We start from the raw sequence: 19,853 nt of genomic DNA on the forward strand, positions 1-19,853 counted from the left end.
CAGCAGCAAGGCTCCAGGCACTGTGTGTGCAGAGCTACTCCCAACTAAACAAGCAGATGCAGCAAGGGCACTCCAGCACCAATACATTCTAATTGCTCACATGAAGTGTTCATTATCATAAAAATAAAGTATGAGCGAACATATGATCATCAATAATGTCAACATTGAACATAAAACAATTTAGGCACAGATAACAATAATGCTCTGCAACGCACCAGCACTGCGTTTTAAGTTCAATGGAGTACAGTATATGCCATGAAAATAAACTCAACAAATCACCTGATCAAATGAGTCATAAAGTGGCAAAGCAGTAATAGAGAGCATGTATGAGGCAATGTGGAATAACATGCCAGGCAAGTGTATGACAGGCACATGTACACAAGCACGCAAATATACACGCAGTTACACACAAATGTATAAGCAATGTAGTGAGCTCCATAATATTTGGGACAAAGACATATGTTTCTTGATTTGTATTTGTACTCCACAATTTTTGATTTGTAATCAAACAATCCACATGTGGCTAAAGTATGGATGCTCAGCTTTTACCATGTAGAAATTAGAGCTGTTCTTATACTAGTCCCCCCCCATTTCAAAGCACTATAATGTTGGCTTCAAATGTTTTTCTGATTATTTAGGTGTGTTCAATTGCTTCCATAGTGCAGGTATAAGAGAGCTTTTAGTAGCTAGACTTATAGGCTTTTGATTGCCTTTGGAGTCTGCTATTGGCATTTGTCAATATGAGGACCAGAGTTGTGCCAGTGAAAGTCAAGAAAGCCAATATGAGGCTGAGAAATTAAATAAAAAACAGTCATAGACATAGTTTATTTTGTTCAGCATACGGTTTGGTATCTATTTGGAATGGCATTTGGAAGAAAGAGAACTCTGGTGAGCTCAGTAATTGCAAAGGGCCTGGTAGGGTACGGACGATCTCTGCAGTTGGTGAAAACCCCCAAACACCTGTCCAACAAATCAGAAACCTTCTTCAGGAGGCAGGCGTGAATGTTTTAGTGAGTACTGTCAGCAGAAGACTTCATGAACAGAACTACAGAGGCTACACAGCAAAATGCAAACCTCTTATTAACTGTTTCCTAAGTAGTACCTAAAAGAGCCCGCAGAGTTCTGGATAAATGTCTTGTGGACAGATAACACCAGGATTCACTTGCATCAGAGTGATGGCAAGAGCAATGCGTGAAGGCCAATGGAACTTCCCAAGATTCAAAGCACCCCCCTCATCTGTGAAACATGGTAGTCGGGGTGTTATGGTTGGGCATGTACAGTATGGCTGCCACGGTTTTTGGCTCTTCATTGATGATGTAACCGCCGATGGCAGCAGAATGAATTCTGAAGTGTGCAGAAGCATCTTATCAGCTCAAGTTCAAGCAAATGCCTCCAAACTCATTGAACAACACTTCAGCCTACAGAAAGACAATGATCCAAAACATACTGTTAAAGCAACAAAGCAAAGAGTTTTTCAAAGCCAAAAACTGCTAAATTCTTGACTGGCCAAGTCATTCACCTGATCTGAATCAAATTGAATATGTGTTTAATATGCTGAAAAGAAGCTTGAGGCAGCTAGCCCCAGAAACAAGCGGAAGTTAAAGATGGCTGCAGTGTTGACCTGGTAGAACATACAAGGGACGATACTTGGCACCTGGTGATGTCTATGAGTCACAGACTTCAAGCAGTCATTGCATGCAAAGGATATGCAACAAAGTACTGAGCATGGCTACTTTTATTTACATAACATGAATATGTTCCAAACGTTACGGTGGCCTGAAATCGGGTGACTATGAATGAGAAGTTCTGTAATTTCTCAATGGTGAAATTAAAGAGAATAAAAATACCCTTAAATAAAACCTGGGAATTGTGCACCGTAACCGCATGTGAATTGTTTGATTACAAATATAAAATGGTGAAGCATCACAATTCCATACAAGCATGAACATGGAGACACACCCTAAAAACACACATACAGTACCCGAAAACAGGCACATACACACGCAAACATGAATACAAACAGAGCTAGATACGCATTACACACAAGTGTTGAATTGGACATGGGCACAAACACATGCATGCACATACAAACGCAATTATGCTCATGCACACACACACACACACACACACGCACACACACACACTTTCAGATAGAAAGAACCTGTAATAAGCAGGTTCTCTCGAGCACGAGAGTACTTCAATTTACACAAGCACCACAGACCTGCCGAGCTGACCATGCATATTTCTGAAGATCTTTCTACAGCTATTACTGCTGCTGTTGTTTCAAATAGAGATTAAATGAGAGGCGAGAGAAAGATAAATTCCTGGAATCTGCTCGGCTGAGGGCGAGAAAAATCAATGTTTTATCAATGTGAGCATTCTAATGAAGGCACCGTGGGGCTAGCCTTACAAATCACCAGCAGGTTTAGCTCCTTTGATGCTCATGTTATCCGGGGCTGTTTGTGTTAAAATAAATGGGGATGTGTAGAAAGAAGCACCCTTTCTTAATTAAGTCAGAGGTGGTGCTTCGATTATAGTCTGTTTACTCCACTGTGATAATAAAAACCTGTGAACAATTTAGAAAATATGACTGCCTTTAGGTACAATTTGTAGATGCGTATGATTTATTTACATTTTCTCATCAGAAAAGCTGGGCAGCTGTACTGTGATTTACTGAGTCTGCCGATTTACCGCTCAGATCCCAAATCCGACCGGAATGGATTTATTGCTGTTGGCACGCCTGTTTGCAACCCCCCCCCCCCAACCCCCACCCACTGTCCGCAACCGCAGAGAGGCTTAAAAAATAAACAAAATAATAAAAGAGGAACATCAGCTGTGGTAATCGGATCATGGGGAGGAGATTAGGAGGGTTACCGAAAGGTGCACGAGGAGGATACAGCCTGGGCCCATAGTAGGAGCGAGATACGGGGGAAAATGCTTTCACTTAATCAGAAGGGCTCCCAAACTCTGGAAACAAGCCGACATTCTTAATCTGCAGGCACTAACTGGCAAGTAGATGGTGAGTGTGACTTTTTGGGGTGATGTACGGGTAGAAATGTGCAGGAACAGGACACAAGAAAAGGAAAGCCACCCACAGAAGACCATGCACACTTTTGCACAGAAGGCGCACACATACAAGCTTAAGCACACAAAGACTCCTGCTCTGTTTCTTCCACTCCCCATTGTGTTGCACATGCCAGCTAAACAATGCATGCTGTAGGGCAATAAAGTTTCACAGCTGCTTCTCTATAAAAACCCACAATGCTGCAGCCTATGTGAACGCTGTGATATTCCCGCTATGTCTATTTGAGTTGACGGTTATTTTTGTATTTTCTCAGGTTTTTTTTCTCTCTCTTTCAATGCATTAGCTTCCCCCCAGATTATGAAAGGACTCTGGCTCAGAGGCACTGAACCACCACAGCATGAAATTGGTCCAATCACAGTCACTTCCAGTAATGTGGGGAGGTAAACACCACAGGATTTTAATGTTTGCAAAAAATGCGACAAGCTATGGATTTGAGGGTCAAGAGACAACTCCTGCACTTTATGTCTCTCGCTTTCCCACTGCCGCATGACAAAATCAACTTTCTACAGGATCACAGAAGCACACGTGTAGGGGGGCTATGATGAGCCCTCAAACTAAGGCTGTTGCCTAGGCCAGCGGACTCCGCTGCTACGTGTTTCACGCGTTAGCTTTGTTTGTGTAGGTCAACTGTCTCTCAGAAAAATTGTGCTCTCTTGTATCTTGAGACATTGGAAAATTTTCCCCAGTGATTTCTACACAGTTCAAACCCAAGGGCAAAACAACCTCTAAGGATCCTCCACGCTTTGTTCAATATCATTCTCAGTAAATAAAGAAAATCAATCAACAGGAACTCAATACAGCTGCTCCCCGAACAAAGGATTATGGAACCCACTTTAATGATAAAACCCGGAGCTGGTGTCGTCTCACATCCTGGCCCTAAGCTGACACATTCTTTAAAAATAACACCTTTGAAATATAAAGGCAGACAGAGGTGACTTTGGGGGAAAGAAGTGCCTTAAATATGCCTGTCCTAAATGTCAGGAAGGGCGGTACGCCTCTTTTCCGGTCATGGCAGTGAAGCGGCAGGCAAATCTACTGCTGGCCCCATTCTCTTGCATTCACAGATCTCAATCTGTCATCATCCACTTACTGTACCAGGACTTTCAAGCCACTGAAAGGGCACCCGATGAACTCAGCTTTAACCAGCAAACTCAAAACTGGCTGTACAATGAGTCTGTCACACAAGTGTGCATGCACACATGCCTAAAAATATGCATGCACAACACCTAAGCACACACATGCACAATACATATATACATGTGCACAAATCCTATGTACACATACTGTACACATCAGCACAAATACGCAAAAATCTAATTATATGTGCACACAAATGTATAGGAATATATAATATATATGTCATGCATGCAGGCAAATGGTGATATACACCTACAGTATACACACATACAAGAACACACATTCAAAACTAACATGGTCAAATCATGAAACCAGAAATAAGGACATAGCTTCAGAGTACAGCTTGAAATTAGTTCTTTGTCCTCGTGCACCATAATGCATTGAAAACAGAACATTGCGGTTTAAGAGTAGCTCTCTGACAGCTATTAAGTAATATTTGAACCCCAATAGACCTCCAGCACCAAACCTGAAATATTTCCAATACATGTGTTCAATAATGAATGTAAGATATGTGTACAATTAACTGTGGAGAATAAGCCAGGTAGTTATTCTAGAGAAAAAAACAGTCAACAGTTAACATTGCGTGTTACTGAGCCCATTTGGATGGTAGAAGATGTTCAGATCAAACTGAAGAAAAAAAATTGTAGCAGAGGATTCTTGAAATATTAACAACTTTCAAGGAAGCCTTCATAAGCTTCCTTATGAAAGAGGGAGGAGTGCCTGCAGTCACGTGTTCTACTATGAAAAGAAAGGTGAGACGAATGTGGCCCTCAGACAGAACGAAGTGTTTGGCAACCACATATAATTAAGCCAGGCATCAGGCAGTCTGTGCTGTGTGCATGTAGGAAAGAGGTCTGTTGGAATTAATTGATTCATACAGCAGTCAAAAAGCTGTCACTGTCCTCTTTAAAATTCTTCTGGTTTGAAGGCAGTGGGAGGCATGCGAACGCCTACTCACTCAACACGTATCCGTATGGTCTCCTTCAGAACATGTCACCAAGGAGCTGTTCGCGGGATCCGGAGCAATGCTCACAAGAAACATGATGCACATCATCTGTGTTTCTTCTTAAGGGCGTGCCATTTGTATTTCACCTCTTAAAGGTTTTTATTGTAGTATTTTCAAGAAATGCCAGGCGTAAGAATGCTTTCAAAACAGGCAAGTGAGTCGGAGTACGCATCCAGCAAACTGCACTGAGAGAATTACTCAGAAAAACTGAGCTGTAACATGGCACAGAAATGCTAGTCTTAGCAGACTGAGCAGAAGTTAGAAAATCCTTGAAATTGATTTTTTTAAATCATGCATGCATGTAAATGTTCATTTGCAGAAAAAAAATTCAGCTTTATGACTGTTCTGTTTCTCTTTCTGGACATTGAATATTTTCTATAACCTTTGGTTGTTTATGTATAGAGTTCTCTATATTAATTATTCTTTCCCACAAAATTTCACCTGGTTGTGAACATAATCACCTGATTCTCAAGAGAAATATGAATGCACAGCATTAACTAAAAATTAGCTTGTAAATCTGTTTAAACGAGAGCATCTGTTATCAATGATGGAAATAAATACTATCATGGGAAAATAGTGTGTTGATCCAAAGAACTAATAAAATACAACTTTGTTATCCATTGCTTTACTATTATTTGAATGCAGATGAAGATTGTGGTGATTATTCATTGGTCTGTCATTTGTTTGTATTTGCTATAAGGCACTATAGGTAACAATCTTTAAAAAAAAAAAAAAAAAACTATTCAAAATGACCAATCAATTCCAAAGTACCCTGAAATGTAGAAATTCTGAAGCAATTTAAATTTAGATTTGTGCTTAAAAAATGTAATTTATATAAATGCACAATAAATGTAATTATAAAGACACCATGATGTATCCATTCTCTGAACCTGTAATGGAATTGATTTCTTTGAAAAAATGAAAGGGTCCATTTTTGCATTTAATGAACAATCAATGGCTTGTTCTGAGATCAACCCTCACTTTCCATGTAATGCCTCTGAACAAATTTGAGCATATAGATGGCTAAACATTATACTGTTGCACCTCCATTTTTAATTGCAGCCTTAGCGATGATCTCTATGCCAGTACTATGGTGTGATTGTCAATGTGACAGTGTGAAGAGCCCTCTGTATTCTGCTTCTGCAGTGATCACACAATTGTTCAATGTAGTCAGAATTGCCTGCTCAGATATAAAGCTACTTTGAGTGACAGGGATGAGGACAGATTCCTTATTTCAACAGCTGATTTTAAAAAAGTGATTCAAAATGGTTTATTTGTAGTGTAACTGTAATAAGCAACTGTTTTACTGGAGCTATTTTCACCCTGCCAACACTGACTGCACATAGCTGATTCAACCAGGAGTTGGGATAACCTGGAGTGTTAAAAGCACTATTGGGGGTCACAATTTTTAGAAGCACTTTACATTATAGTGCAACAATGCTCAATAACGTATTAAAATGAATTTATACAGCACATCACTTAAGTACATTGTACAAGTTTTCATAAATGTGCTGGTAAAGAGGTGGCTGGAGTGACAAAATATTAACAAAGATCACAACATAGTAGAGTAAGAGAAAAAAATATTTTCTGTTGCCAGTTTGTCCATTTCTCCTAAACCTCTGAGAGCAAAAAGTCTTATTGGATCAGACTGTGTCAGACCAAATGTTGGATAAAAACAGCAAAGCCACTCTAAGCTGTACAATAAGATCTCACTTTCAGGAAACATGAGAATTAATAAGCTTCCAGAAACTTTTGGCGAGCAGCTTCGAGAAAAGGATGAGATGACAGAGAAACTAACTTGTTCAATTATAGAAGCAACCACCTCTCTCAGTATTCTTGATATTCACATGATGACAGTTTCAGTCACCTCTCCACTTTAGTCTGCCTGTATTATTAATCTTGAAGGAGGTTTAGGCCCCAGGGGTCAGAGGACATGTCGTGAAAGAGCTCATGGAGAAGTAAGCAACTGCTGGAGAGAAAGAAAGGTCAACCTCAAAAGATATGAGCTGTTTGCACATTTAAAAATGCACACAGACACACACACACATACGTGTGCTCACACACGCACGCATGCACGCACGCACGCACGCACGCACACACAGCCTTAAATAAGAAATGTTACCAAGGTGGCCTTTTTCCATTTGAGAAACATTACCAAAGTAGAGCCTTTCCTCTTGCAAGCAGATGCTGAAAGGTTAATGCACACTTTTATTACTACTAGATTAGACTACTGAAATGCTCCTTACTCTGGTCTTCCAAATAAATATAGAGCTGCTGCAAGAATCCTGACATGAATTAAGAAGAAAGCACACATGACCCCTGTCCTTTTTTTGCCAGTGAGATTCAGAATTGAATGTAAATTTGTTTTAATAGTTTTTAAAGCATCAACTCAGTTCTTAAATCATTTTAAAGCACCCGGATACATATTGGTCCTTTTAATTGCTTATCAGCCCAAATGTGCTCTCAGATCTTCTGAAGATAGTGTTCTATGTAAGTGGAGAAGCTTCTTTTCATTTCTGTGACTCTGCACAAGTGAATACCCTACCCAGACAAATCAGTCACCTACTACAGTACCGTCTGAAAGCCTACTTCCTACTTCTTTCAGAGGGTCTTTAGATTATTGCACTTTTATATTTGTTTTTACATTTCTTTGTTTTTACATTTCACTGCTTTTACCTGTTTTATAATATACTGAATATATATTTAATTTTATTCAGTTTTATTTATTTGTATTTGCAAATATGTTTATGTTTTATTGTCTCCTATTTGTTTAATTTGTAAAGCACTTTGAGATGCAATTATGTAAGGTTATTTATTATTATTATTATTATTATTATTATTATTATTGTTGTTATTATTGTTATTATTGTTTTTTTTTGTTTTTGTTGTTGTTATGTGTGTATGGGGCAGGTGCTGTTATCTTATAAAGAGGAATCTAAAGAAGGAATTTTGTGTTCATGTTTTACAGCTTTAAAGCTGCAAGTGTTCCATTCGCATTTCAGGTCAGATCCCTAAGACAAGGTCTGAAGCCTAACAGGGAAAAGGAAAAATGACACCTATTCAGTGAGGTTCCACCATCATTTGGAGCAATTTCAAAATGTATTTTTCCACTAAACAATAGCCCGTACAACCAGTGCTCTTGTGTACAGTACGGCGTGAAAGATTTCATTTTGCAATTTAAGCTGAGTGTGAGATATGAGTGTGAGCTATTGAATGGTAATGCATCCCCTGATACTGTGTAATTTTGGAATTATGACACATCGACAGCCCCACAATAAAACCATGCTGTGCTTTTGTGTCTCATAAATACTCTGTTCATCTTGGGGAGGGAATTTTTGGGGGGAGGGATGTAGTGTGCGAATCACTTCACCTCTGGCAGAAGACAGATTTGCACATTTATTAGGTTTTGAATTGACTCCTGAGCCGCTTTTGTTTGGTAAATTGTTACAGAAGGATCCTAAAGATAGTGATTTTACAGCATCATTAGATTGCCTGTGATACTAGTACAGTACAACAACTGAGGCGCAAACACATTGAGAATGGAAGTCTTACCTGGATCTCCAAATTGTTTATAACTTTGAAATAAAAAAAGACATAAACTATTTTATAAATATGTTCATATTTTTTAAACTCATTAGGATTGCTGCCTATATTAATGTTATGCTTGGTTTAAAGGAGCCAATAATAAAAAAATAATCTGGATCTCATTAAAACATTCATGTTTGCTTTGTAAAAGTCATCTTTCTGGATGATGCATCTTTTGGGACCATGACAACCTAATAGTCATTTATCTACAGCTAAGAAAGGGAAGTAAATCAACACTGTGCCATAAGTATCTGAGGGAGAACAGTAAGCTATGCACTCTGAATGCAAATGTAATTATGAGATTGTTCTTTTACATGTTAATAACCGTGTGCTTGAATAAAGGTTTGCACACCTGACTATGTAGACAATGCACAAGAGACAATAATAAAACAAGGAACACTGTATCTCTTGCTGAGCTTGCAACTTCATTGATTGGAAGTAATGACTTATGTTTCAGACATCTTTGTCCTGCATCAGTCTTGGTAAAAGAATGAATGGTAAAAGATGAATGGTAAAAGGTCCTCTTATAAAGACTTCTTACAATTAGTCCCATGATTGGTGATCAGCCAATGACATCAATAAAACATTTTCATCAAAATTCACCATTACATAAGCTTAGAAAAGTGCAAAGAATATGCTGTAGTTATTAATACATAAAATGTGAAGTACATCAGATCTCAAATAAAAATTAATGAAAACATTGATTATCACATGAGAGTTGTCATGCGTGATAAATAAGTATAAGGAATAAAAAGTCAATCCACCTGCCTAATGGCCTAACTATAAATTTTGAGTAGTCCTAGATAATGGTGAATTTGAATGAAAATGTTGTATTGATGTCATTGGATGATCGCCAATCATTGGACTAGTTATAGCAAGTCATTCTAAGAGGATCTTTTACCATTCATTTTTCAGACTGATGAAGGACAGAGTTGGCACAATCAATAAAGTTGCAAGCTCAGCAAGAGATACACTGCTGCAGAGTTCATTATTTTATTAATAGCAGTGTGCTTAAAAATGCAAGAGGTTGATTCTGATTTACACCTGGGTTATATGCTGAACACACAGACGGCTTCCACAGTAATTACAGTGCAAAGCAAATCAACAGAGGCTAATTTCGGAAGCATCGGGACACTTAATTTTGTCATTAATTAGGACCAAATTTATCACAGAGGTCCTGAACTTGCCGGGATTCACCCGTACCTCATGGGAACTGGTTTCTGTCAAAAGCAGAACACAGCTTAGTAGTCTTCTCTTACGGAGATTACGGAGCCTCTGTCTGTTCAGCCTCAAGGGAGCAGCAGAAGGCGGGCTTTCACAGACTTGCATGGTGATAGGGCCATGTTCACACCTCAAACTCAGCATTCCTTTAACAACGGCGCCTGCAATTAGCGCATTCAGGGGTGAATTCTGAGAAGCAGCTGTGAAGTCGAGGGACTCAGAGAACAGAATTGCACAAGTTGCTCCACAGGAGGGGAGGGGTTTACCTTTTAATTAACCCCTTTAGCCAAGAACACCCAATTTTGTTTCCTGGTGTCTTCTCCCATACTCAGATAAATGCAGGGAGCCGATGTTGAGGTTCAATCACAGCTGCGGTAAAATGAAAATATTACTTACTAGAGTTTCTTTGACTTGTTCAGAGCCATCTTTCAAATTTTTATTGCACCCGTGCCAAGAATTTTCTTTTAAGGAGGCAAAATTAAATACTAATTCTCTCCGACAGCTTACACCGCTGACAAATATAAATCACTGCTTTTATATCAATATCAATATGGGTGGTGGCCGTCGCAACAGCTATATGGGCTCAGCTCTAGCCTTCAGGAATAAAAATAAGGAACTGCGTGAAGGAATAATTCTGCTTTTGAAAGCAAGCTGCCACATTTACAAATTACCGTGGCAGATGTTTCAGGCCTGACAAGTCAGCAAAGGAGAGAGGATGGAGAGGGTGGGCAATTTTTCACCACCGCTCCATGTCAGACTACACCGTGGCAAGACAGCGGGGCTACCGAGGTTGAGAGGCATCTTCCCCCCCAGCCCACCTTTTAATGACGCTCATGTTCATTTCCACGCTCAAAAGAAAAACGGCACAAGACGTGTTTGTTTGTGACAAGCCCCCTACACTTTTACCACATACCCTTATCTTAGCATTTTGTTTTGGGTGTTGAACTACGGGGACAGGAACAGGGTGGAGAAATGCGCAGTGAAATTGTAATAAGACAACCTGCGTGTCGGGCGAATCACCGATCACATTGCGCCCTAAGGGAATAAAGTTGGACTTGGCAGGAGCTGTGTAGCCTGAGCGTGACTCAGAAGGAAAATCGATAAAGGCTGCAGAGATAACCCCGGCAATATGCATATTCACGACAGCTCAGGAGAAAAATACCCCTCACGCCCCATCACTCACTCGCAATCTGATGGAGGCTGGAGACGACTGTAACGGCATGTTCTTTTGCGGCTCGCTCTGAACAAGTAGGCCTACTGCACTTTTATTTTTTTCCTTTGAAACCATTGAGTTCTGTCACAGGGCCAACAGTGCTAACGCAATTTCCTGTCAAAATTCCAGAAATCCAGTATGAATTTGACTCATCTTGCTCTTCTATTTTTGCTTATTTATTGATTTTTTTTTACTACTACCGCTTGCAGAAAGCGGGCAAACTATAACAGCCCCTGGGTTCATTTAACAACAAATGATACACAAGGGAAAGGGTGGAATATGTGTTGTTAATGGGCCATTTAAAATAATTTCCTCATCTTATCCAACCTCATTAAAAAAAAGAGCTCAAATCAAGGCAGTTGAATGAAGCAGGAACGTAGTGAGTTCTGTGTGGAAGTGAGGGGAGAGCTACTCAATAGAAGTGTGTGATGGGGGGTCTCTTCACTTCCTGCTGCTGCAACATCAGTTCCACAGCTGTTGGGGGTCTAATTTCGGTCTAGCGCGCTCAGCAGCCGCGCAACGTGAAATTAAATCTTGCGCTAATGATAACAGTTTGAGTCCTTTTGTGAGGCGCTGCACCGAGGAGGGGCGCGCTCAGCTCTCCCCGCAAGCCTACCAAGGTTCCCTTTTTGGTTCAGCCGTCAGCCTGTCGCAGTCGGCGGCACTGAAGTCCCCAGCACAGCCGCAGCCTCACATTCAGACGATACGGTACAACCGAGCCCAGGTTCTGCACCCCGAGAGCAAACGGGCAGCAACAGGCTGCGTTTTGATGTGCGCCTTTTGTCGGTCACTGCCGGCATGCTGGAGGGCTTTCTAAACCCCCCCCCCCCCGCCCGACCGAACCCAAGCTTTCGCCAAACAATGTTCTGGAGGAAAGCGTGCCTTTTTTATATCAACAGGTTTCTCCAGCCTCCGCTCTGTCTTGTCAAGCGTGCTGCATCACAGCGATTCCGCGAGGCGGGGAGAGAGGGGCTGTAATTACAGGGGATGGGTTTCACTGAGTGTCTCTCCATTACCGCAAATACGGGTCGGCTACCGTGGGGTGACCACCGGAGCACAGAGTCCACCTGCCTCGCTCCTCACCAGAACGCCGGGGCACCGGAGCCTCTTCACAGACAGCGCTCACTGCACAGACCTTCCCCCGCATAATGATTTTCTTCCTCCACGAGCCTCCCCGTGCTATAGAGCCAGATGGCAGTGCATTAAGAAAAGTGAAAGCGAGAGATGAGCGTAACTCTCACAGAGGTGCACGTGCTCCAATTCGCCGTGCTTCGGAGCCGCCAGATTTACGGCCGCAATATACGTCGGCGGGAGCGGAGATGTATATTTACCGTGGCAGCATGCGGTGGCAGGTGGGAACACCCCCCCTCTCAGCTCCCAGCCTCCATAATTCTACATTAAATGACACGAGGTCCCCGGCAATAGAGAAATGTAGTGAAGCCATTGTGGGAGAGAGCTAGATTGAGTTGGATAATTGCACCGAGCTCAATAGCCTGGGGGGAACTGGAAGCCCTTCTCCTTCCTGTTGACGAGAAACAATCTGTTGCTGCTCCACCGCGGTGCCACCCAACACTCCCACTGTTTCACTGCTTTACCAGGAAAGGGGCGGCTTGGTGCTCATTGACACCACCTCTTTGTCAGAATCTGGAATCTGGAATCATTTTCCAATGAGAATCATTTCTCTTTAAATGCGAGACTCCACCATCAGTAAAGCCCCTTGCTCATGGTGATATACAGTGCAGGGCAAAGAAAAGCAATTAGTGAAGGCGTGAATTTTAATCGCTCTTTAAAGACGTGAAAGCAATGCTTCAGGAGCAAAGCATTAAATTACTGTTGAGGAATGCACCACTTTTATTTCAACAGACTCCCTGTTGTTATACCAAGCATATATGTATATATACACTGTGTGTATATATATATATATATACTCTGAATATATATATATATATATATATAGATTGTTCTAATATACATTATGTGTTCAGGGACAATGGGAGAGTTGCTGGTTGGGAAACAGAGAGATTACTGTGGGGCTAAACCCAACCATGGGGCTAAACCTCTACGGGAACTATTAGGGCTCAATCCCGGGACATCACTTATGACTGTCTGCATTGGGATTAAAGTCATCCCCATCCATCTGTCAAGCATTATGACACGGTCACTGGTCAGAACATTTCTTATTCTCTCCATCTGTAATGCTCTCAACACATTGTCACGATGAATATTAAAATGAATCAACCCACAAAATCTGCAAACGGCATCCTAATATCATATACACACATGCATTTGTGCAATCACACACATACACCACTACAGACATGCATTCACCAACACACCCACCTACACAGGCATGCAAACACACTCCCACCCACCTGTCCACACGCACACGCATACATTCACACTCAAACCACCTGCCCACACACAGGGAAAGTTTAGCACTACCACATGCCTTCGCACTGAACTTTCTAGGATGCGTGTGCTGAGACTGTTTTGTCCCCTTCGTCTCTATTTCCTTTCCCTCGAGACTGAGCAGATGGGAGGTTCAGGCATAGTGATTGTACACAGTGCATGTTAAGGAGGAAGCGGGAGTAGTTACCAAGTTCTTGTTTCCATTCTTGCAGAGTGGGCCTCGGAAAACTCCTTTGATGTTCCGAAAGTGGCCATTGCTGAGGTGCGTGGAGCTGATGACGATGTAGTAACAAGCCATGGGAGATCTGCTGCTTCCAGGCACTAGGTGCGCTCAGTCCGGACTGATGGGCGAGAGCGAACTTTGTCCCGAGTGAAGGGTAGGGGGAGGTCCACAACTCCACTTATCAACAGAAGTGCACTCCCCTTTCTGTGATCGAAGCCATGGGTCAGTCCTCTTGCTCAATCAGTGGGGGAGTTTCTCTCATTTCAGCGTGGGGAGGGGAGGAGAGGAGAGGGGGGTGTCTTCAGAGAGCGTGGAACATCACAGGGAAAGCCGGAGTGGCGATGGGCTCGGGGCTCTGCGACGCTCGGTTCCCTTCTCAGGCGTTCTCAGCGCGGTCTCTCTGTGCTGCTCTGCCGCCGGCTCACTCCGCTCTGCCTGAAGTGCGGGAGCTCCCGCTCTTTCCGCGGCCGTCCTCGGCTGAAGAAGGGAACGCGGCGCTCGCCGAGGCAGACATGCTGTTATAGCGCTCTCTGCGTTGCCGGTCCACTGCACGGAGCCAATGGCAGGGAGCCGCTGGTCTGATGGTGAGGGCTGGGGAGAGAAGTGCATCTGTCACACGCTGCCTCTCCAGATCCACTGAGTCAGCCCCTGCACTTCAGCCAACCAGGAGGCAGCAGCACCTCTCTCTCTCTCCCTCTCTCTCTCTCTGTCTGTCTACTCTCTTTCTCTCTCCCTCCCACCCCTCCCATTGGCTCTCTTCAAGGCACTGTGGTAGAGCTGCTTCCAGACTCACACGAGGAGCAGGTACTGTAAAACAGAGTCTGCTACTAGCTCAGGATCGAGGGTGTTCTGCTGAAGACACTGCACGCCCCCTCTCATTTATCTTTTATTGCGATGACATGTCGCAGGGGTTCTGCGCTGAAAACGCTCAAGCTGTGCTGAACGAGGCGAGCGTGTGCATTTGTGCACATGTGCGCGCATTCACCTTCTGTCTCCAGAAAATCGAAATGAAAAGCTGGGCTCGTCAACATAAATAATTCTGTCAATTCACCGATTAAAAAGCTGATTACAGAGCTTAATTATTTATGCAAAACATATGTCCGTAAACATAAACATTTCAGAAGCAACATTACACAAATAATTTGCCGCAAAAAGCTAGATAAAACAGCAACTTTGATTTTTAGCTGGCCTGCATTCAGAAGAGGCCTGTCAGTCAAGAACCTGTCAGTCACAATGCTTAGAAAGGAGAGTGGAAAACATAAAATGCAGCAGTCTGGAGTAGTTCAGAGTTACCTTAAGGGCAACACCCTCAATGCACTAGCTGGGTCTGGGTAGAGACAGCAGAGCAAGCCCCCCAGGATAAAAAGGAAGCAATATTGCCTTGTAACCAAGCAACAAAATTTTCAAATCAATTGCAGGGGAGGGCTAGTAGGATAAAGTCAAGAGAGAAATATTCTCTTTTCTTGTGGCCCTATTTATTACATAGAACCAGTATTGTTAATAAAAAATGACTTATTTAGACCAGAACTGTAATGGTACCTAACAAGCAAGATGTAAAAAAGTTAAAGAACAGAAGATCAAACAACATGAATCCTCCCAGCTTACTAGCAACAGCGTCCTACTGTAAATGAGCTGTATTATTAAAAGGGGAATGGGAGTCGCCACGGAAGATTGTGTAACTGCGCATCTACTGAAAAGAAGGATTGCAATGGGACTTTGGAAGAACTCTCTCCTAGAACTTCACACATCAAGGTGGTTTATTTGATTTGATTATCTGTGAGATTGTGGCCTTTCTATCCATGATAATAGCTCATGATAGCCTTCCCAGAATTTTTTTTTAATAGTTTGATAAATGTATATAAGTTAGTGTAAAATTTTACCCTCTTTCACATGCTAAATGTCTTTTTCTTTTTTTTTTTTTGTTAGGGGCATAATTTTAAATAGTGTTTACATTATAAACATAAAAATCCATATTATTGCATTAAGTCTACATTGGCACAGAGTAATCAGAAATGCATTCATACTGGAGATAAAACACAAAGGTCATTGAGAGTAAGGGTAATGAGCACACACAGGGTATGAGCGAAAACTAGCATGTGTTTATTCATGTGTGCCCTGAGCTTAGGCACTTCTCTACTTATATACATTTTTCAGAGAGGCAGGTTTAGCCAGCTTGAAGGGCAATTATGCCAGCAAAACTAAGAAAATTTAAGAAACATAACTTTTCACTGCCAAAAATTAATATTACTCTGATAGAGGGGGATACTAGAAAGAGAATTGTTTTTAGAAATGGCGGTGTCAACAAAATGCCTGAACAGAAACTATGGAGACAACAAATGTTGTCTCAGCTAAACACTACATATAAGCAGAGATAAAAAAAAGGGTTTGAAGCCAAAAAAGAATAACCAAATAGACCAAGCACTGTCACCTCAGGGCACACGCAATGGGAGAACTACCTCGATCATCGGTATTGTGCCAGGGTGGGAGCAGTGACAAGGTGGCAATTAAGATGCACCTTTTTAATGTATTAATGTCTTATAGATTGCAAATAAGATTTTTAACTGCACTAAAATAAAATGCACAAAGATGACACTAAAATGTATATATTACTGTTCCCCATGCAATGTCAACCTTGCATTCACCAGAGCCCCGCACATTAACTTCCCAGCCAAGAGCGACTGAAGACCAGAGGTGTCATGGCTGCAGATCTGAAAAACAGCACCAAATACATCATCCAATAGTAGAAATATCAGAAACTTTAAAAGAAATCAGTTGGTCCCTGGTTGAAATAAGAATTATACTGAAAGGGTTGCAATGTCTAAATAAATAAATGTACCAAGCTTGTCCTTGTACTGTATTCTATAACTGATTATATTGAGAATATATTTCAAATGGCTAAACTCACTGCCCCTTATGAAATCCGGTGTAGGCAGGTGCGTAGGCCAGTAGAAATGACTCGTTCTACTGCAAAAACACCCACGCACTGCAGACGTATGTATATGCAATTAAAACCAGTTTTATTCAGTCACATTGGTGCAAAAACTTGCTCAAAATGTGTCAGTGCAAATGATTCTGTCCTTGGACCTTTCTTAGTGCATGGTGAGCAGACCAGACTACACCTGCCCTTAGTCCTAGAAATACCTTCAGATAATTGCTATAGAGGATGAGATATAACGAACCAAACAGGTAGCAAGCAATGCAGTGATAAAGTATGTAAAAACTGTTCATGTTGCTAAACAATGCATTGTTTGTTCACAAAACCACAGTCATGAAGCAGACCTGCATGCATAGTTCTCCAAGGATGCTCATTAAATGCATAAATTAATGGCGGCATTCTCAATAATGAAAAATATAAGTGAACGATAACATGTAGATTGGTTTGCAACGCAGGCATAATGGAGCACCCTTGCCTCGAGCATGAAGGAGAAAATCCTGATTTGTTCACTTCAGTAATCAATGATTCCCTGAGTCAAATTTTCTCTTTTTAGTCATGCTCCCCTCATTGAGAAATGCTCCTGTCTTGCGCTCTCATCAGACAAGAGCCCACTTCACATCAGTCTTCAGTTTTCAAAACCAGTCATAAAATAGTAGTTGCAATTGACCAGTAGTTCATCATTAAAATGGCATCAATCATTGATTAATTGCAGATCATCCACAATCTCACTTCTCTTCAGTCAGTTTTCACACCTCCGTTGCGAGCCTTCAGCTTTTGTGGAGCAATTCACAGCATCGGAGGTGATCTGGGAAGACGATCGCCCATCACTCAATACATAATTTAATTAAAAATTAAAACAGCCCTGGACAAATTGAAGGGTCATTGGCAGGCAAAAGGTCATCTTGCTGTGCTCCATATGATGGCAATGGAATGCATAGTCATACAGAGTAGGTTAACTTGCTCATGTACACCTTCTCAAGTGCAAATTTAAGCATGCTGGCTGCTGTATCCAAACACGTCCACCCGCTTTTAAGGAAGATTATGACACCTATTTCTGAGCTAGTTGTTTGAAATCTTCTTTAGTATATGCTAGCCAGGGAGTCAGGGAACAATCCCTATTGCCAAATGAATTAAAGTTCTAAATTGCACTGCTTTTAGAACATCAATGAGTGAGCAGTCTCCAACAAATTCTTATTTAAAACAATTGCACAACGAACAGAAACATGTTGCAGGTACCACATGGTAAACAGGAAATTATGTTTAGGATCTTGCAACAGGCACTGGAGATTAGCTGCTCATTGATGGCGTGATACCTCATTAATGATGTGATGCACATGTCAGTAAAGTCTATAGCTCAGTCCAACAATAGCATTAAATTCCATCTTGCCCTCTTTAATATTGTCTGTTGTGCAACATTGTAGGGGAATTGTATGTGCTTTGGCATTAGACAAATAATGCCACCCAGCACACCGGGGAGTGTGCAGCTGAGTGGCAGCTGGGAAATCCCAGTCCTGTCGCTCATCTCCCATCGGAACAGCCCAGTCTCTAAAAAACTTGTGGAGAAGAGTACCTCAAAAGGCTACTCACAATAACTGGAAGGAAGAGACAAAGGCACAGCTCCAGCAGAGTCATGTGATCAGTGCAGTTGAATAAATTTAAATACATATGAATATTTATTTTAAAATCAATCCGTCTCCAACAATGTATACTGGTTTGGCATACTGCTTTCCCTTAAACACATTAATGGCCTGAATGTTAGATGGAAACCCACCTACAGTACGAATATGAAATTATTATATATATAGAATATCCTTACATTTATATAGCACTTTTCCGAACTCTCAAAGTGCCTTACAGTGAAGGGGAACTCATCTCACCCACCACCAATGTGTAGCACCCACTTGGGTGATGCACGGCAGCCATTTTGCGCCAGAAAGCTCACCACACATTAGCGAAGGTGGAGAGGGAGAGAACATTTATTTAGCCAATTAAATCTGGGGATGGTTTTGGTGGCAAGTTTGCGAGAGCCAGATATGGGATTTAGCCTGGATATCGGGGAACCCCCTACTCTTTGCGATAAGTGTCATGGGATCTTTAATGCCCACAGTGAGTCAGGACCTCGGTTTAACGTCTCATCCGAAAGACGGCATCTCCTACAGCACAGTGTCCCCGTCACTGCGCTGGGGCTTTGGGGTTTATTTGACCAGAGGGAAGATCGCCCCCTGCTGGCCCACCAACACCACTTCCAGCAGCAACTCAGTATTCCCTGGTGGCCTCCCATCCAAGTACTAACCAAGCCTGCACCTGCTTAGCTTCAGCCATTCGGCAGGACCAGAGTGCATGGAGGTATGGCTGCTGGCCATTATCCATCAGGCTGCTTAGTGGCTCATCCAGTTACACAGTTCTAGCCCTAGTGCATGGATGGGCCTCACAGTTTTGGATCAAATCAGCAGGAGCATCACCCTGGGTTTGGGACGATTCAGTGAGCAGTATCTGCATCTCATTCATCTCTATCGAATCCCATGCTGGCCCATGCTCTTCCAATTGACAGTGGACGATTGGACATTCCAAATTGGGGAGAAAAGGGGACAAAGAATGTTAAAATGATAATCCATCTAACAACTAATCACTAACCAAGCAATGCAAATAAAATGGTAATAGTGTTTGAAGAGCCTGGAGCCATGGAAATAATATGATGGGCATTAATTTCAAAAGAATAAAACAATTGAAACAGATGACTCTATTGGAATTCTAATCAGCCCTTCAAATCACCAGTACATTGTTGTAACAGTATCATTTAATGTGCATTGATTTTTATGGTAGTATTTACTTTAGACTCAAATGAAATATTTAAAAACATAGAATAAATAAAATAAAATAAAATTTGCCCATGGACTAAAGTCAAATAATCATTGTTTTGTAATCAAACACAAATAAAATTTTTGTGCACATTTCACGTTGGCATTTTAGATATTTAGTAAACATTTTAGGAAACTTGGGATAGTAAATTCCATGATTTTCATCTGGAAAAAAATTGTG

At 41.6% G+C, this 19,853-nt stretch overlaps 1 protein-coding gene across 1 annotated transcript in view; it reads right to left on the bottom strand.

Annotated features, from left to right (window-relative positions):
- znf804a (zinc finger protein 804A) overlaps window positions 1-14,522 on the bottom strand; it is a 65,543-nt gene extending 51,021 nt beyond the window's left edge. Inside the window, exon 1 of the mRNA XM_064327301.1 lies at window positions 13,844-14,522. Coding sequence (XP_064183371.1) covers window positions 13,844-13,954 — 111 coding nt within the window. The 5' untranslated portion in view covers window positions 13,955-14,522. The remainder of the gene's footprint in view (window positions 1-13,843) is intronic.
- Window positions 14,523-19,853: the final 5,331 nt, after the last annotated feature.

Source organism: Anguilla rostrata, chromosome 3 (assembly GCF_018555375.3).
Source record: "Anguilla rostrata isolate EN2019 chromosome 3, ASM1855537v3, whole genome shotgun sequence".
Lineage (NCBI taxonomy): Eukaryota > Metazoa > Chordata > Actinopteri > Anguilliformes > Anguillidae > Anguilla > Anguilla rostrata.